Source organism: Microcebus murinus, chromosome 14, assembly GCF_040939455.1.
Source record: "Microcebus murinus isolate Inina chromosome 14, M.murinus_Inina_mat1.0, whole genome shotgun sequence".
In the NCBI taxonomy this organism is placed as follows: Eukaryota; Metazoa; Chordata; class Mammalia; order Primates; family Cheirogaleidae; genus Microcebus; species Microcebus murinus.
In genome coordinates, this window is record NC_134117.1 from 12399106 (window position 1) to 12416916 (window position 17811).

At 39.2% G+C, this 17811-nt stretch overlaps 1 protein-coding gene across 1 annotated transcript in view; it reads left to right on the forward strand.

Moving 5' to 3' along the window:
* The window catches only part of PDZD8 (PDZ domain containing 8), a 91839-nt gene that overhangs the window by 49458 nt on the left and 24570 nt on the right, over nt 1–17811 (forward strand). The window contains exon 3 of the mRNA XM_012774971.3: nt 10039–10141. Within this exon, the coding sequence (XP_012630425.1) occupies nt 10039–10141 (103 nt within the window). The remainder of the gene's footprint in view (nt 1–10038; nt 10142–17811) is intronic.

Sequence of the window (17811 nt, forward strand, 5' to 3'; positions counted from 1 at the left end):
ATTACAGGCGTGAGCCACCGTGCCCGGCCTGATTTTTTTTTAATAATTCTATTTCCTTGGTACATTTTTTATTTATTTCTTTCATTGTTTTTGTGGGGTTTTTTTTGTTGAGTTTCTATTTTCTCTTGTATTTCCTTGAGCTTCCTTATAATCCATATTCAGAATTCTTCATCTGTTATATCAATCTTTTCGTTTTGGTTGGTATCCATTGGTAAGGAGTTATTGTTTTCTTTGGGGGGGGGGTGTCCTTTTGCTCTGATTTTTCATGTTTCCAGAGTTCTTTTGCTGATTTCTTTTCATCTGGTCTTTCAGTTTAGACCTGGGGATGCTAGACCTGGCTTATAGGTCTGTCTCCAAGTCCCCAAAGATCAATCCTTAAGCATGCCAGAAAGAGGAGTGCTGGTCCTGAGTTGCTTATGGGGTGTCTAGCAGGTGTGGTATATTTCTCATGTTACTCTGATCTGCTGTCTTCACCTCTTCCCAACAGTGTGTAGTGAGTTAGATCCCCCACTTACTCTGTGATGGTGTGTGGTACTTGTGAGTGTGAATCAGCCCCACCCTATTTGCTTGAGTTGTAAGATGTTATGATGAGCTATATCGTTGCTCTCCCTGTCATTGGTTGTTGTTTGTGTGACAGAGTCAGCTGGCAAGATGTTCTTTTCTGTCTGTGGTAGACTCTGGCCCCCCAGGTGAGGTACTTGAGTGCCACAAGATATAGGGAGGGACCCTGAATCTCCCAGGGGGTTTCTTGATATACATCACCACTGAGGTAAAAGCAGTTGGTAGCTGGGTCATGGTAGTCTGAAAGGCTTTGCAAGGCCTTGGCAGGGCTCAGAAGTTGCTTTTCTGGCCACTAAGGGGAGCCACCGGTAGGAGGGTCAGGATAAACTCTCTAAATCAGGAATGTTATTCATGGGGACTAAACTCTTACATGGCAAGGCCCTGGGCTGGGTTCTTTCCACCCTTATCTATTAGCTTAGTTTTTCTGTGGAGAGGGTTAGGCACTCTCCTCCAAATGGCTACTCCCTGGACCCCCACACACCACGTAAAATTGAGTCAATAAATGCTGTAAAGGGCATGCAAATTGATCTCGCTGGCGGTAGGAGGCGCTCACCAGAAGGAACAGTTGCAGTGTTTTTAGGTCCTGTGACCAGCTCTAGTCCCCTATGAGAAGCGCTCCAATGCCCCAGGTAGTGGGTGTGCCCTGGAAATTCTAGGCAGAGGCAGTTGGGGGAGCGGAACTGGGCAGGGCTGGGTTGGGTGAGCTTTCCCTCAGGCTCCACAAAAGCTGGCAGGGTAGCTGTTTTGGCAGGGGTCAAAGGTCTCCCAGCTTTTGGGCAGAGCCACAGGGAGGGGCTGAAGTGGCCCCACCCAACCAGAACGTCTGTAAAAGCAGGTCCATCTGAGATTCACAAACTGGTAGTCTGAGGTGGACCTCTCTCCTCTCCCTGCTGCTTTGTTCCGCAGTCTTATCCCAGTGTCTGCCCACAGACAGGAACTCAAGCCAGCCAAGCTCCCCCACCACTGTTCTGTGGGCCAGGAAGTTCCCCGCCTAGGATCCCAGCCTGAGCTAATCGTGTGGCTCTCCCACAGGGGAAGGGAGTACCCACACTGCACTCTCCTCCCAGATCTGCCCATGGGGGCTCCCTTGCCCCCTGAGACCAAGAAGATCAATCCCGGAGTATGTCAGGAAGAAGCGTGCTGGTCCCAAGTCACCCATGGGTTGCCAGAGCAGGATCGATGTCTCTCCACTTAGGGGCATGCCCTGCTTTAATGGATCCACCAGGCAAGCAGCACCAGGAAGGGCCAGCAAGCAGAGAGCTCACAGTCTGAGCACCCTTCAGTCTGCTCCAGCATCCCTAGAGTAAGGGCCTGAGCCCCACTCCCTATGGAAAGCTCAATTGTCTCTCTCAGCAGCCACGAGAGTCAGGGAGGGGAAGGGGAGGAATAGAATCTGTATGGAGGAGTGCTAGCACTCTGGTAATCTCCAATCTTCTCTCTGGGAGGCAGTCCGCCCAGAATGTCTGGTCTCTTTAGTCATGCAGATCACCCAGGATCCACTGGACCCCTGTGGCTCCTGCACTCTGGGCTGTAGTTAGGCCACAGTTTGTGTGGGAAAGAGCAAGATGAAGCCTGAGGAGTTGGAGCCCCTTGGGAAGGACAAAGGTGCACAGTGGGTGGCAAAGCAATATGACACCTGCTGTCCTAGCTCAGGTCTGTGGTGGGGGGGGAGTGCCCTAGGTAGACTGGGAACCTGGTGCTCTTTCCAGAAAAGGTTCCCAGCTCACTGGCAGCAGGAGCCTCTCTCTGGGTTCATGTGGGCAGAAAGTCTCTCCAGCAGCTTGGGAATCCACCAACTGTCAGAGATGCAAGGAAGGGAAAACAAACCACTCCATCTACCCTTGCTGGACTCCAGGCCTCTCAGGGGTTGATCTTTGCTGATGACTTGCTCCTTCTTGTTTTGTACCACAACTTCTTTCTGTGGAGTCTCCTAAAGGCTCTGGCACCCTTCCTTCAGACCCACATCCAATATGTGTTTGTCTGTCTGTTTGTTTGTTCTCTTTCATCTAAAACTTCTTACTGAGATGCTCTGGAAGCTGGTGTCTCTGGTCAGCCATCTTGCCCATTTACCCACTAGTACAATCTGAACAAGCAGTTATATTAGGAATGTTGCTAAAGTTACCCACTAGGTGCACTAACAATTTCTTAGGTCATGTAAAGATTTGGGTTTGACATGACGGATCCAACACTCTGTCTAGTTACCCACAGAAACTATTTATTTATAAATAAAACTATTTATTAATTACATTATCCTGCCAGTGAAAGAGGTAGGTATAAGCAAGGAAAAATTAAAAGAAGCATTTTATTATGATAGGGAGTCTTGTTCCAACATCTTGGAAAAAGCTGTCCACAGCCTAAAGTTGTCAACTTCTTCTCTGGTTTGCAGTTTGAGTGTCTCTCATAATGGCATCAGGTGGTTTGGTGAACTCTTTGTGTGGTCCACACATCAGACTTGTCCCTTGAAATTTATGTCAAGTTGTCCAGCTTCAGCTTAGAGGGCTTGAAGAACAGAGCATTTCTTGTTCTTAGAGACTTATAGCCAAGTACTAGAAGAATTCAGTATCCAATTTAGTCTACAGGTAGATAAAAACTTGAGAACAATCAATAGGGCACAATCTGATAACAGGTGTACTATGGTTTTTCTTCTGAAACATAATATTTTTCTCTGTAGTCACCCCCATTTATACCAAAGATAGTCAAAGTAGGACTAATTTGTTTGCAAAACAAGTTTAGCCTCATCAAACTTGGCCCGATTATTTACATACATACAGCAGAAATAGTGATTGACCACGTAGGCTCTTTTTAAATTTGCTTTGTTGGAACTTCTGATAAGGAATCTCAGATTCAACTCTTCAAAGCCTCTTGAGGCAAAGGAAACCAAGCCAAGGACTCACCATCAAACTTCACTCGTAGGACCTAATAGATCTGAATGAATGCTCTCTTTTTGAAGTTCCCAAAACATCCTAAGGTTTCTGGGCCTCTCCTGAACTGACATTCTTTACTCACATGTAAGATAGCTGTGTGAACTGTGTATTCAAGGTACCAAGCCAGTTTTTCAGGGATGGGGGTGAGGTATTGTTGGCTCTATAAAGTCATCTTTAGTTCCTTAAAGTTGTCTGGTCATATTTGAAAATATGACCGTCTGGTCAAAGCCTTGGTAATATAACCAGTGTTTTCAGCTGTGTCCTTTTACAAGGAGAGCAGAGTCTTAGTGAACTTATTCAAATGACTATATTGCCATGAAAATATAGGATGTTCACTAATAATTTCCAAATTCTGGAGGGGATTAGGGGAAAAAAATAAATGTTTCAATTTTTGTTCACAAAAATAAACTTTACCAAGTTGCTATAAGCTTATAGATAGCTTAAAAGGAAAAAAAAAGTTTCCTTAAATCTGGAAAACAACATTAAAGAACCAGCAATGTTTCAAATAAAAGTCATTAAAAATTATTCTCATCAGTTTGCTCAGTCCCATTTAATCCTTGTTCTGCTTGATCTTGGTTAGCAGTTTCATGAAGCCATCAGTTTCTTCATTAGAGTTCTGTAAATTCTTTCCCAGTCCAATGGTATAATCTTAATGTTATCAGAAACCTGTATTCCAGAGTACTTGTCATTAATCTCCTTGAAGAATAAGCAGATTCCTGTGTGTCAGTTAAGTGAGACACAGAGGAGGAATCATAGGAATTCACTACACGGTTTTATAAGGAAGTACACAGATGAGCCTAGGAGACAATTCAGAAGCCTATCTTTAAGGGCTTCGCAAGAAATCTTTGGAGGAAGCCCCTTTTCTGGTTGTTATCACAAGTGGCAGCTGCTGAGGTAGGGTTCCCTTATTGCAGGAGCACCATGGAGTAGCCCCAATGGTCATTCTAGGTTGTTGGTTGCTATAGAGCTCCTGTAATTGCAAGGCCATTAATTCAAAAGTCTTTTGTTTCTTATTTTGTTCTTTAAGGTCCTCTTAAAATCTGCTACTATGATTACTAGTTCAGCTCAGTCCTATAGCCTTTCATCCTATGTTTTGTCTTTTTATGAGCCCGCATCCATTCAGGGGAAGCTAAATTGGGCTTCCAGGTGAACTTTAAAATCAGTAACAGGCTCATCTTTTTTATTTTTTTTATTTTTTTGTTTGTTTGTTTTTGCATGGTGGTGTAGAGAACAGACTAGTTAGTTCAAGTGGGCAACATTTTAGGAATGGTTTTGAAAACATCATTTGTGATTATTCAGGCTCTGCCTGGCCCCTAAGTGGACCAGGTTGGACTTGTTGGGTCACTAATATTCTCAGAAGAATACCATTCTATTCCTTATATACATTTCTGGGCTTCTCAGGACCCCAGCAACAAGTATAGTTGGATAGAGGTCAGTAATACCAGGGTCATAGGTTCCAATTAAGATATTGAATTCCACAGAAAACTTTTGAATAATCACCAAAATAAAAAAAGATGAGGCTGTTTTTGTCCAGGAAGTATAAGTCACACAAGGGTTATCTCCTGAATTTTCAGGTGATTTTGTCTTATGAGGAAACTATTTATTTTTTCAGAGGAGAAAAGCAGTTCAGACACTTAGTAGCCTGAATATTCAGGCAAAATAGGATAGCACATGAACCAGTAGTAGTCATATCTGTTTTATCATCACTGGTATTGTTACTGAATCAAACAAGGGTCCACTCACCCAGCACAGTAAAGCCAAACACTGATGCGGAGATTTGCAGTGAGAAAAAGAGGCACTTAACTGCATGATGTTAAGTAAGGAGAACGGGCAGCTAAAGACCTGAACTCCCCAGTGGTTTACAGTCAGGGGTTTTTAAAGGCAGGGGTACATTTCAGGAAAGCAGAAGTTCCAGGCAAAATCATAAATCAATACATGGAAGTTATACACTGGTTTGGCACAAAAAGGCAGGATATCTTGAAGCGGCAGCTTGCAGGTCATAGGTAGGATCAAAGATTGTTTGATTAGTGGTTGTTTAAGGAAACAAGGCCTTGTCTAAAACTTTGGTTAGCGGAAAGGAATGTTAAAGTTTGGATTGGAAAGGAATGTTAATGTTTCAGCCGTGGGTGTGACTCTCTCCAGGCCCCTCAGGAAGAAATTTATTTAGAACACAGAAAGGTGTAAGAGTCTGGTCCTCAGTTCACCCTTATCTGAGGTCTATAATGATAGCATTTTCCATCTGTTGGGTATTTCTGAAAAACAATTTAGTAGCATATGTTAAGATGTTATCTTTTACTTTCTATAGGGAACCAAAACACCTTGTGACTCTGGCTTGCTTGGGAGACTATTGTTATTATCTTCTTGCTTATCATGTTCATTTATTTTTCAAGACTAGCTAGATACTTGGAATTTCCCCTGAAGTGACTCAAGATTTTTCCTTTATTTCCATGCTTAGATTCCTGACAGGCATCTAAAAGAGGTCTCAGCTCCATTTCAGTATGAGGGATATCATACATTTTTAGCTTTTCATTAGCTTTTTGCAATGAATCTTTTATAAAAGCTATTTTTGAATCCTGTTGTCTCTTTGAGGCTTCTGAATACCAATTAAAATGAAATCCTGGCCAGGCATGGTGGCTCAGGCCTGTAATCCCAGTACTTTGGGAGGCTTGTTTGAGGTCCCTAGTTCCATGTTACAGTGAGGTATGAACCACTGTACTCCAACACTCTAGGCCTGGGCGACAGCGAGACCCTGTCTCTTTATTAAAAAAAAGAATCCCATTCTTTCTACCTAATCAGAGGCTTGGGATTCAAGTGTATTTCTGTCAACAGAAAAGAAGCCAAACTCTGTAAAATAATTTAAAGAGGTTTATTCTGAGCCAAATTTGAGAACCATGACCCAGAGCCATGCCCAAGAAGCCTTGAGCAAGTGGACTGACTCTCTTTTGTTGGGTTACAGTTTGGTTTTATACATTTCAGGGAGACAGGGATTACAGGTAAAGTCATAAATCAATACATGGAAGGCATACATTAGTTTGGCCCAAAAAGGTGGGTCATCTCTCAGAGTGGAGACTTACAGGTTATAGGTGGGTTTAAAGATTCTTTGGCTTGTAATTGGTTTGACTTGTAATTGATTAAAGACATGAAGCTTTGTGTAAAGTCTTGGAATGTTGTAAGATAAGAAGGTCTGTTAATCCAGAGACTGGCCACCTGAGGTTTTGTTGTGTAAGTTTGTCTTGCATAGTCTTGGGCTTGTTAGTGAGTTAGGAAGGATATCTCTAAGAAGGGGGGGGGGTCATGATAAGGCATGTCTGACCTCCCTCCTGATGGCAAGCAATTTGGTTTTAGGGTATCCTCTTAGCCAGGAGGAGGCCCATTCAGCCTGCCAGTTGGTTGGCAGAAGTCTTAAGCTTTAAGGGTCTTCATATGGCCATTATAATTCTAAATTATCTTTAATAAGATTTTTCCGCTTTTGTAAGTATATTGCAGCTTCCAGGCCCTATACTTATACATGCAAAAAGCAGGAGTAGCCAGAAGGCAGACTACTCAGTTCTTTAGAAATTAAGGATCTCATTTTTACATTGAGTCTCTCAAAGCCAAGATAAAAGCATAAGAGAGAGATGACACACGTCTGGGTCCTGTAATGCCTTTACTATGTACCTCACAGACATTTTTCTTGCAGTTGGTGGACAACTTTATGTCAACTAGCCCATTCCCTGACCAACTTATCCTCTCATGATAGTCTTTATTTCTTGGTGGTGAGTCACTCTAATCTGTTGCCTCCAATCCCCAGTCCGTGGGAAAATTGTCTTCAGTGAAAGTGGCTTCAGGAAGTCTGCCCTGGGGCCTTTTAGGATCTTTAACTTATTTTTTCTGGTAGGAAGTCCATCATTTCAGGCCTAGTATAGTGGTTTAGGCCTATAATCCCAGTACCTTGGGAGGCCCATGTGGGGGAGGATCACTTGAGGGCAGGAGTTAGAACCCATCGTTTCTGGGAAACAACTCAAAGGGTCAAGTAGTTAAGTTAAGGGAGAGGATAATAATAAGGGTTTATGTAGCCAGTTACATCAACCACTGCAAATCCAGAGGTCATGTGCCCTCTTGCAGCACAGATATAACCATTGGTATCACAAAACCAAAGGGATCAGAGAACTCAGTGCAAAAGAAGACAGAGCTTGATAGGAACTCTAAGGGCTTTGAGGAAAACAGAGGATACCCCAAAAGAGGGGGTCATTGACGCCTTTTCAGTGTTCAAGGAGTCTCTGGGTCATAAGTCTCCTTCATACGGTCACCAGAACTGTCAAAAGACAAAATTACAATAAGTTTACTTATAAATTGAATTGACTTTTATTTGCAATTCATGAATTCTACAAAATAGAAAGCTTCCACTGGGCAATGGCAGAACTGTGGGTTTATAAGGTAGCAACAGCAACAGTAAGAAAAAGATTTCTTTGTACGTTTTCTTCTAAGATATGTCAGGTTTTAGTCTGAAATGTTGGTTTTTGATGTGCTCATGGCCAAAGAATGACCAGACGCACCAAAGTAAGGCAAGCATGAAAATGAGGTTTATTGAGGAGAGAAAGATAGGATTATAGGGCAAGAGCAAGATATAGGTTTACAGAGCACGATACATATGCCACATTGATACATACGACCAGGCCCATTGTCACAGCAAAGGGGAGAGCAAAAGGAAGGGCACAAAAGGGACCGGTTATGGTCTGCATCTAGTTTTATATAAGTGCCCGGATTGGGACCTCCCTCCTGGTTCAGATGTCACCATAGAACCACTTTGATTGGACAGTTGTGAGTTGCATTACTATGCATGTGGGTCAGTTTCCAGACTCTGTGGAACCTATGCTGCTTGGCCTGTGGGTTAGAGAGTCCTCTGCGTTATTCTGCAGCTGGCACACTAAGTTATTTGTGATTAGCAGATTCATAAGTTATTTCCTCCTCTCCCAGGCATGGCAGTCTCTCGGGAGAGGATTAGGGTGGGGCAGAACCAAGATGGGGGGCTGGAGCCCACCCTCATCCTTCTTCTCAGGTCGGGCAATTACACCAAGGCAACAGCACCCACTTTTGTCCCTAGGAGACCCGGCATCCCTCACTATCTACCTCACAGTTTTAGCTCTTATATTTAGAACTATTTTGAGTTAATTTTTGTTAGATTTTGTGTTATTCTCTTAAAAAGCATTTTTAAAGTATTATGAAAAATATAAAATAACTTATGATTTCATGGGAGAGTTCCTGAGAATTCTTTCTCATTCCTGAATCTTGAAGATTAATATCTGGAATTTGGGAACACTAGCTGGTGCGGTTTTCTCTGCATTGATAGTGAAGGCTCTTAGGTAGTTTACTCTTTGAACAGATGGTGGCAGCAGAGCTTTAGAGAATGTAAATTCTTGTTTTTATAAACTTGGTACTATAATAGAGAATCCTCTTAATATAGTTAGCCTGCCTTCTTTTTGGTAATAGGTTGTTATGCACTGAATTTAAAGTTCCTTTTAAGATTCCTTAAGAATTATTTAAATTTAGGGATTTTTTTTTTTGCCATGAATTTATTCAGACTTCTCAGTTTGTAAGGCCGGTTTGTGAAATATGGACAGGATTTGCTTGACATCTTAGAGTACAGTTTTCTTAAATTTACCGAATGTGTTTTATCTACTTTTTTTCCCCCATTATGTCACTCCTATTTCATGATCTTCATGTAGAGATAAAGTACTAGAGTAAAAGTAAAAATGTTGATTTCCATTAAAGTTCTTCTCAGGTTTACTCCTGAAACAAATTGGCAGATTTACAGTCTGCAGGTAACCTTTTTTTTCTTCAACAATAAAAACTGTGTCATCACAGGATTGGACCTCAGTTGTCCTTTTTAGATCTAAATATTAAACAGTACAATTAGATGATGCCCATTTTCCCTGACAGTTGTTTTCAGTACAGTAATAGAAATAATAAGCACTTCTTGGGCACTGACTCTTTGCTAGGCACTATGCTAAATGCCTTGCGTGCATTGTCTTCTTTTATTCTCACAACAGCTCATAGAGATAAGCACTGTTTTTGCCCTGAATTTCCCAGAGGAGAGATGTGTTGATGGGATTAGAGAAGTTAAATAATTTGACTAAGATCACATTAGCAGATGAAGTAAGTGTGTGTGTTCATAACCAGCTATATTGCACTTTTGTGTGTTTAATTTTTACAGATGGCAAATTAGATATATCACTCTGCAACTTTTTTGTAAAAAAATTCAACACTGTTTTCAAAGATCTATAGCTCTTGCTACTACATGTAAATATTTGATCAATTTCTTTACCTCATGAGTAGATTAATACTTTGTATTTGTTTGACTTAGCTGCTGAAAACTAGCATATCCTGGAATCTCATCTGATTTGGGCTTTACTTCACTTTTCCACTAGAGGGTGTACCAAATGTTTGATTTGTTTTTCTTTTGCTGAAACTATAGTAATATTGGAGTAATGTGTTATTTTTTGTTATAATCAAAGAAAAATATTAATGCATCTAGCAGGTATAATATTCTCCCTGTTTTATTTTTATATTGCAGGTTACTCATTTTTGGATCCTATGACAGAGAGGCAACTATTCATTGCACTCTTGAGTTGAGCAGCGGGGTTTGGGAAGAAAAACAAAGGAGTTCTATTAAGACGGTAAACTGAATTTGTGTGGATTTACATCTGTATAAAGTTCTATAAGCATGGTTTTATTAATATTCTGTGTTCCTAGAGTTAGTTTTGGCCATGTGCAAATGTTCTTGTTAAATTTGTCTTATTATAGTACAACATTGGTAATAAATCACATGAAGCTATAGTTAGTATTCAGATTACCTGCATAGGAAGCATAGTCCAACTAGTTTTCCTTTCAGAACTTTAAAATTGTTTCATTTATGAAATTAGAAGGAAATAATTTTACTAAACACCTTATAAGGTATGTGAATTCAGAAGATTCATTCATTAAACAGATATTTTATGCTTGCATACTTTGTACTAAGCACTGTTGTAGATGTAGGGGAAATGGTTCAAGACAAGATAGGACCCTATTCTGTGGCACTAACATGGGGTAGAGGTGTGGTGTGGGGTTTAGAGCAGGGAGGAGGTTAACTACACTTTATAGGGTAAAGATAAAACATAGCAATAAACCAGCAAATGGAAACAGTGAACAAAGCTATTTCCAGAGATTGACAACTATAATACTATAAAGAAAATAGGGCTATGACAAAGGAGGCTCTTTAGATCTGGTGATAATAGGGAAAGACTCTAAAGAGATGACACTGGAGCAGGCTTACCAGAGAAAATAAAGAACACCCAGTTAAAATTGAATTTCAGATCAACAATGAATAATTTTCTGGTAGACGCATGTCCCCAATATTACTGGGTAACAGTCAAAATGCTGCTAAATCTTTAATGGACAACTATGTGATATTTTCAAGGATATTCCTTTGACTTTTAAATTGTTTCCCATTTCTTCATGTAGTAACTATTGTGAGCATCCTTACAGAAAAAATGGGCAGTGTGAAATTCTTTTGGAAGAAATAGGGTAATTTTGATCTAGAGTAAGAAAGTAGAATTAAAACAGGAAAGGGAGGATGGTTTGACCCACAGAGTTTGAATTTATGAAAGCTGTGGGAGCTGTTGAAGATTTGAAGCATGGTAATGATGTGGTCAAAATAGAAGTTTTAAGGAAGCCTTCCTTTCTCTTTGGAGGCTGTTCTTTCTTTTAAGTTATGTCTCAAGCAATTTGAAGCAACTCCTCAGAGGAATAAAATAACCAGTTTTAGAATTTGTTCTGAAATACATAACTACATTAAAAAGCATTATTGTTTTGTCTAGATAAATTTTTGGCTTTGAATTGGTCATAACTTGCCACTGCTATTGGCATTTTCAGTTTACTTTATTATATTTTCAAAGATATGAGATTAGACAGCTTTCATATTGTATAGCAAAGGTTAGTGAGACTTTAATCTTGACTCATTATTTTAGATCTTAGCATATGTCATAGGTAGTTTTGAAGAAAGAATTTCTAGGTTACTAATTACATCTGGTGTTGAAAATGTCAGCAACAAATGTCTACAGGCATTAAATTACAAAAGTCTAAATTTAATATCTCTAGGGAGGAGAATTAATGTGTTCTTCAAGACAACATAACACATCAGGAAGTATGATTTGATCATTTAGAATATTTTGCAAATTTGGTAGAAAATGGAACATCATTAAAAAACTCATATACCAAATCATTTGATGAGTTTAGAGAGCTATCTTTGTATAAATACAATATTTAGGATTAAATATTTTAATGTTTAAATTGCTCAGTGAAGTTAGCTATATTAATTGCAGTGAATATGCAGAATGAAGGAAACTTAATTCCTTCCATATTTTAAATGTGTCTTTGAGTTTTTAAAGCATTACCATATTATAGTGAAGAAACATGGCTTTCTCCTTTATCATCTTTAGCATGAGATCTTTGACCTCATGGTTGCAAGATGTCTAATGCACCGCTAGGTATCCACCTTTCAAGAAAAATGGTGAGGCCTGAGGTTGGCCAGAGGCACATGTCAGCTAGGTTTTACCCTTTTCAAAAGCTTTTCTGGAATCTCCTCCCAGAAATTTCCACTTACATGTTATTGTCCAGAAGTGGGTCATGTGTTCTCCCCTAGCAGCAGAGAAGTACAGTATGAGAAACCATTTTAATATTTCATTCTTCGTAGAATTATAATGCAAGGGAAACGGGAGTTATGAATAGCTTTTAGGTGGCTAATCCACAAGAAAACAATTCAAGTCTATCTGGTGACTTTTTGTTTTGATGGGAATTTTTCATAAATTGAGAAAAAAGAAAAAATTGAAAAGAATAATTTAATAAATAGGCTGCATAAAGCCTAATTTAGAAATACCTGACCAGAAATCCAGGAAAATCTGGAACAAACTCAGACACTCAGATCAGTGCCCTCCTTAGCTCATTTGCAAAATAAAAGTGCTCACTGGATAAGTGAGGTATCTTCTGGTTCTGTTTGTTCCTTAAAAATAATAAATAAGGAAAGATTCCTCATGAGTATCCCCTAAGATATGATAGCTGAGGTGCAGATAAATTAGATATTAGGCTTAAACAAAAATTCGAGGATCATCTTGCAAGGCATAATAGAGTCAACATTAAAAATTTCTTTACTTACACCAAAAAGAGACAATGTAGTTTGTGATTTATTTGAGTCCATTGCAATATTTACGTTCGGTAATGACACTTTGCTTCACTTTCACTAAGGAACAAATTTAAGAGGTTTTCAGATTTTAAAAAGTTTCAGACCATGATATTTCTTTTTCTTTTTCTTTTCTTTTTTTTTTTTTTTTTTGAGACAGAGTCTCGCTTTGTTGTCCAGGCTAGAGTGAGTGCCGTGGCATCAGCCTAGCTCACAGCAACCTCAAACTCCTGGCTCAAGCGAGCCTCCTCTCCTGCCTCAGCCTCCCAAGTAGCTGGGACTACAGGCATTCGCCACCATGCCCGGCTAATTTTTTGTATATATATTAGTTGGCCAATTAATTTCTTTCTATTTATAGTAGAGACGGGGTCTCGCTCTTGCTCAGGCTGGTTTCGAACTCCTGACCTCGAGCAATCCGCCCGCCTCAGCCTCCCAGAGAGCTAGGATTACAGGCATGAGCCACCACGCCCGGCTGGACCATGATATTTCAATAGTAGTAAACTATGAAAATAACTATCTGTAGAATTTATAGTACTTAAGTAAAATTCACAATGAATTAATCTGACATATTAAAACATGTATAATCATTATTTTGTGCATGGTAGAGAACACAGACCATGTAAATGCCATATTAGCACACATTATTTTAAAGAGAGAAATGCCAAGTTTTACTGTCCCAGTATTGGAGTTTCCTTGCCATTGACCACCCACTTGCTGTATCACTACCGTGTTTCCCCGAAAATAAGACCTATCCATAAAATAAGCCCTAGCAGGATTTCTAAGCATTTGCACAATATAAGCCCTACCTGGAAAATAAGACCTAGTGTTGGGCGTGTCTACCCAGCGTATCTGCACAACCCATGCATTTTGTTGCGGAGCAGTAAAGAAGACAAGCAGCCCTTCTCATCTGCCCCATCGTTACAGCTACTATCCCAGAGGTAACTGGAAAGGTGCGGGCAGCCCCACCAACAAGGTAGGCTCCCCGTCAGGTCCCGGCCATCCTGTGCATGCTGCAAGCTTAGGCTTTGAGGGGAAAATAACACATCCCCTGAAAATAAGCCCTTCTTGAGGAAAAATAAATATAAGACCCTATCTTATTTTCGGGGAAACACAGTAGTTCCAACACAAAATAGGTTATTAGTAAATGTTCTGTTCTCTTCCCTCTCTCTTCCTTTTTGGACAAGTCTGCCTGTGCCTCCTATGTTTTCTTTTCTGTCATTTATTCACACTGACATTTGATTCTTCAAACAGATTATTCTATTCTTTGTCCAACTTGGAATGTTTGAGGCCATTTGGGGAGAAGAAAAGGCACCATAAAAATGGGCTGTGGAACCTCTGAATCTGGGATTTATGGGGGACAGGAAAAGGCAGTGGGGGCCAGTATATATACCCACCTATCCTTTCATTGTGAATGAAAGGATATGAGAATTTCTGATTTTAGAAATAAGCTTTTATGTACATTTTCTGATGCTGACCCTACTTCCTCTTTTTCTAATCTACCACTCTGCATTCAGGCACTTGAATAGCTATTGCCTTTCATAAGAGACCAAGTCTTTCTTTCTACAATTAGAGATACAAGGCTTGAAATCCAAAGGAAGCTTCTGGGTTCGTTAATACAGAGTAGATCAGCAGAAGAGAGATACTAGAACAGTCATTGTTCAGTATAAATAGAAGAGTAGAAGTACTTCATGTCTTATGTAGCCCAATATGCAGATAGCAGAGGGAACTGTGCTTAAAGGCATTAGAAGATCACATGGTACTTCAGATCTGTCTGAAAAACAGGGATTGATAAATCCCTAAAGAACATTCAGCTAAAGTTGGGGAGAATCCATAAGTGATATTTTAGAGCTTTTAATCAGAATCAGTATATTAATTTCAGAGCATTACATGGTGTCAACTAGCAACTTGTGTTGGCAGCTACCATAAGAAAGGCTTTAAATAAGGTCAGCCTTACCCAAAATTATGAAGTCGGAAGAATTTACCTCCTAGATTTGGACTTTATCTTTCTGTTTGACTTGAGTAGTATTTTTCCTTCTCTCCACTGTTGTTTCCTTATCAAAGTCTCATTTTTCTAAAAAATCTGATTCTAAAAGGTCAATAATTGATATCAAGTTCCCTTCAGTTTACTTTTTAAACATGTCCTTACAATGAAAGTGATATTCGAAGAGGTGATAACCTGCTTTCTAAGAACTGCTGCCAGTGTTAAAAACAAGATACATAAACCAAGTATCTAACATGTAGTACTGTAGAATCTGTGACATACTTTTCCCATATACAAAAATCCACAGTCTTATGACTATGGATTTGAATGAAGGGACTTTGAAAATAAGATCAGCCATGTTTACCTGCCTAAGATTGAGCCTAATTCAGAGGCAGTCTGGCTTGTTATAGAGCCCAGTGAGTCTCCCTTTATTTCCAGAGTAAGGGTTAGAGCAAATGAGTACAGGAAACACTAGGTATAGAGGAAGGGTAATCAGTTGGGAGAAAAATCAGTATTTAGGGAGATCATTTCTGTCTAATATGAAGAGGCTAAATGAGCATGAAGAAATGGAAGCAGTAAATGCATTTTCAACTTTCAGAAAGCTTTTGATAAAGAACTATACCCAAGGTTCCCAGAACATAATTACTAGAATATTTTGTCACAAATAGATCTGGCTTAAAGATGTGAGAAACAGGGTAAGGATGGCCAGGTATAATACCCTGAAAGATTGAGTCCAGGACTTTAATCAGTTTTCATGCATGACCTAAAACAGTGCTGTCTGATAGAAATATATGCTACTTTATATAATGTTAAATTTTCTAGTAGATACATTCAAAAAAGGAAAAGTAAGCAGGTGGAATTAATTTTAGCAATGTTTTATTTGATGCATACATCCATCCCAAATATTGTCATAAATATGAAGCACTGATGGGAAATGGGAGTGGATTGGGAAAGCCAGGGTATTCTTCCTCTTCCCTTCTGCCTTGGACATGTCTGGAAGCTATTCTTTGTCCTCCATGATTCCATGCTTCTCACAGGACAGACCTACCATGCTTCCAGCTTTTGCTTAATGCTGTAGCCCCTGGCCTCTACAATACCACGTCCCCACTCTGTCTTTCCAGCCTAAGATTGGTAATGACCTCTTACTGTTTTTAATAACTAAGTTTCCTCACTGTCTCCTGTTTGGTACTCAGTTCTGTATCACCAGTTAGCTATTCCTCTGTTTTACAACCCCTCTATTTTAAATACTCGATTGTTTTCTGTTTCCTTACCAGAGCCTGATTAATATACCCACCATCATTTCCTCTGGGAGATGTTACCTAACTAGCATGAAACTCCTTAGTAATACTCATCGTAGTTGGGATTTCATATTTGTATTTGTATGATAATTTGATCAGTGTTATCTCTGGCAGTATCTTCCATATCAGGTACCATGATTGTTTTTGCTCATAGCACTCAGTATTCGGTGGGTATTCAGTTAATGTTTCTGGAAGACTGAGGCTGGCTGTCTGCCCATGAGCTTCCATTTACTCTCAACACTTTGTCTTCTAGAGCTTCAGAGTTTCAGCATGACTTTTAGTCACACATCTGTCTCCTTTCTCCCCTCCTTCCATGCTATCTCCGATGTATGTTTTAACCAAATAAAAATGCTTAGGATGGAGAAGTAAACAACAGGAGATTTACAGCTCAATGTTACTTTTGTGAAAAGCCTGGCTTTTAGAGTGAGAATTTTTGGTTAAAAATGTGCATAATAGTATAAACATTTATTTTTGGCATTATTAAAAACATCAAAAGACTTCTTACGGTATGTGTATACTTTAATGTAGCCTAAATAAAATGACTAGATATGATGTAAAATTTTACTTACCTTACTTCCCTTTATTGGAGAGTTTTAGAAGTCTTGCTGAATGATATCAAATGTGTCTACAAAGTCCAGATCTATTCACGTATTTTTGAATGTACATACAGAGAGCTCCCTAAAGTACTGTGATTTCAAGTAAGAACATCTGAGACAAACTTATAAATATATTAGACCAGATGCCTAAGAGTTGGCATTTTGGTGTATTTGTTTAAATCCAGATGCCTTGCAGATAGCATTTTGGTGCTTCTGTTTAACCATTTGCCATTTACAGTTTTAATCTTATCAAAAGGAAGAGAAAGATTAAAGCAAATAAAGCTTTTTTGAAAATGTCAGTTTTTATGAAAACTCTGGTTTAGTTCAATTTGATAGTATTTGTGAATACAGTGGAGACTCTGAAATTTTAACCATATATAATGTTCTATAATTTGGCTTCTTAAACTAACTGCCTGTGAGGTTTAATAGTAAATCCTGTGCCACATTAACACTCTTAAAGTTCATCTTGATTAAAGATAAGGGATGCAGTTCTCTGTTTTTTCTAAGTGTGTTTAGTATGATTGTGAAATGCTGGCAAAAGAGTAGGATCTTAAGTTAGAATATACAAACATAACTCTCCAGATCAAATCAGGCACTGTGAGTATGAGAAGGAAGAAACCAAATATGAGGTGTAAGGCATTATATCAGCTTTCCCTTTAAGTAAAATAAGTAGTGGAGAAATAAGATTATTAGTACTGTGAGCATCAGTATTACTATTATCATAAGAATGCTATAAGAGAATTCAGAATAAAGTACTATGAGGTTCCAATGAAGGGGAAGTAACATTATTTCAGGAAAACCAGAATAGAATATAATTAAGGGGTTGACATTGGAGCAAGGCCTCACAGTATATATAGGATTTTGAGATGGCAGAGAAGCATTTCAAGGTAAGGACACATGGCATAAGCTCCTATGAAGAGTGAGAAGATTTGGGTCTGGTTTAGTATACAATGAGTTGTCCAAGTTGGCTGAAGAATATGGTAGCATAGCAATATAATGCAAAATGAGAATAAAAATATTGGACCATATTATGGAGTGATTTAAATATCAGTCTAAGAAGTCTCACTGTTAATCTCCAAGATAAGAGGAGCTATGGAGGCTTTTAGAGTGAAACTGACCTCATCAGAATCTTTCTTGAGGCAGACTTAGAGCTGGCTTTGAGTCTTAACTAGGTCACTTATTGGCAACGTGACCTTAGTCAGAGTCCCTAAACCCATCACACCACAAATACTTTATTCTATAAAATGGGACCGATAGT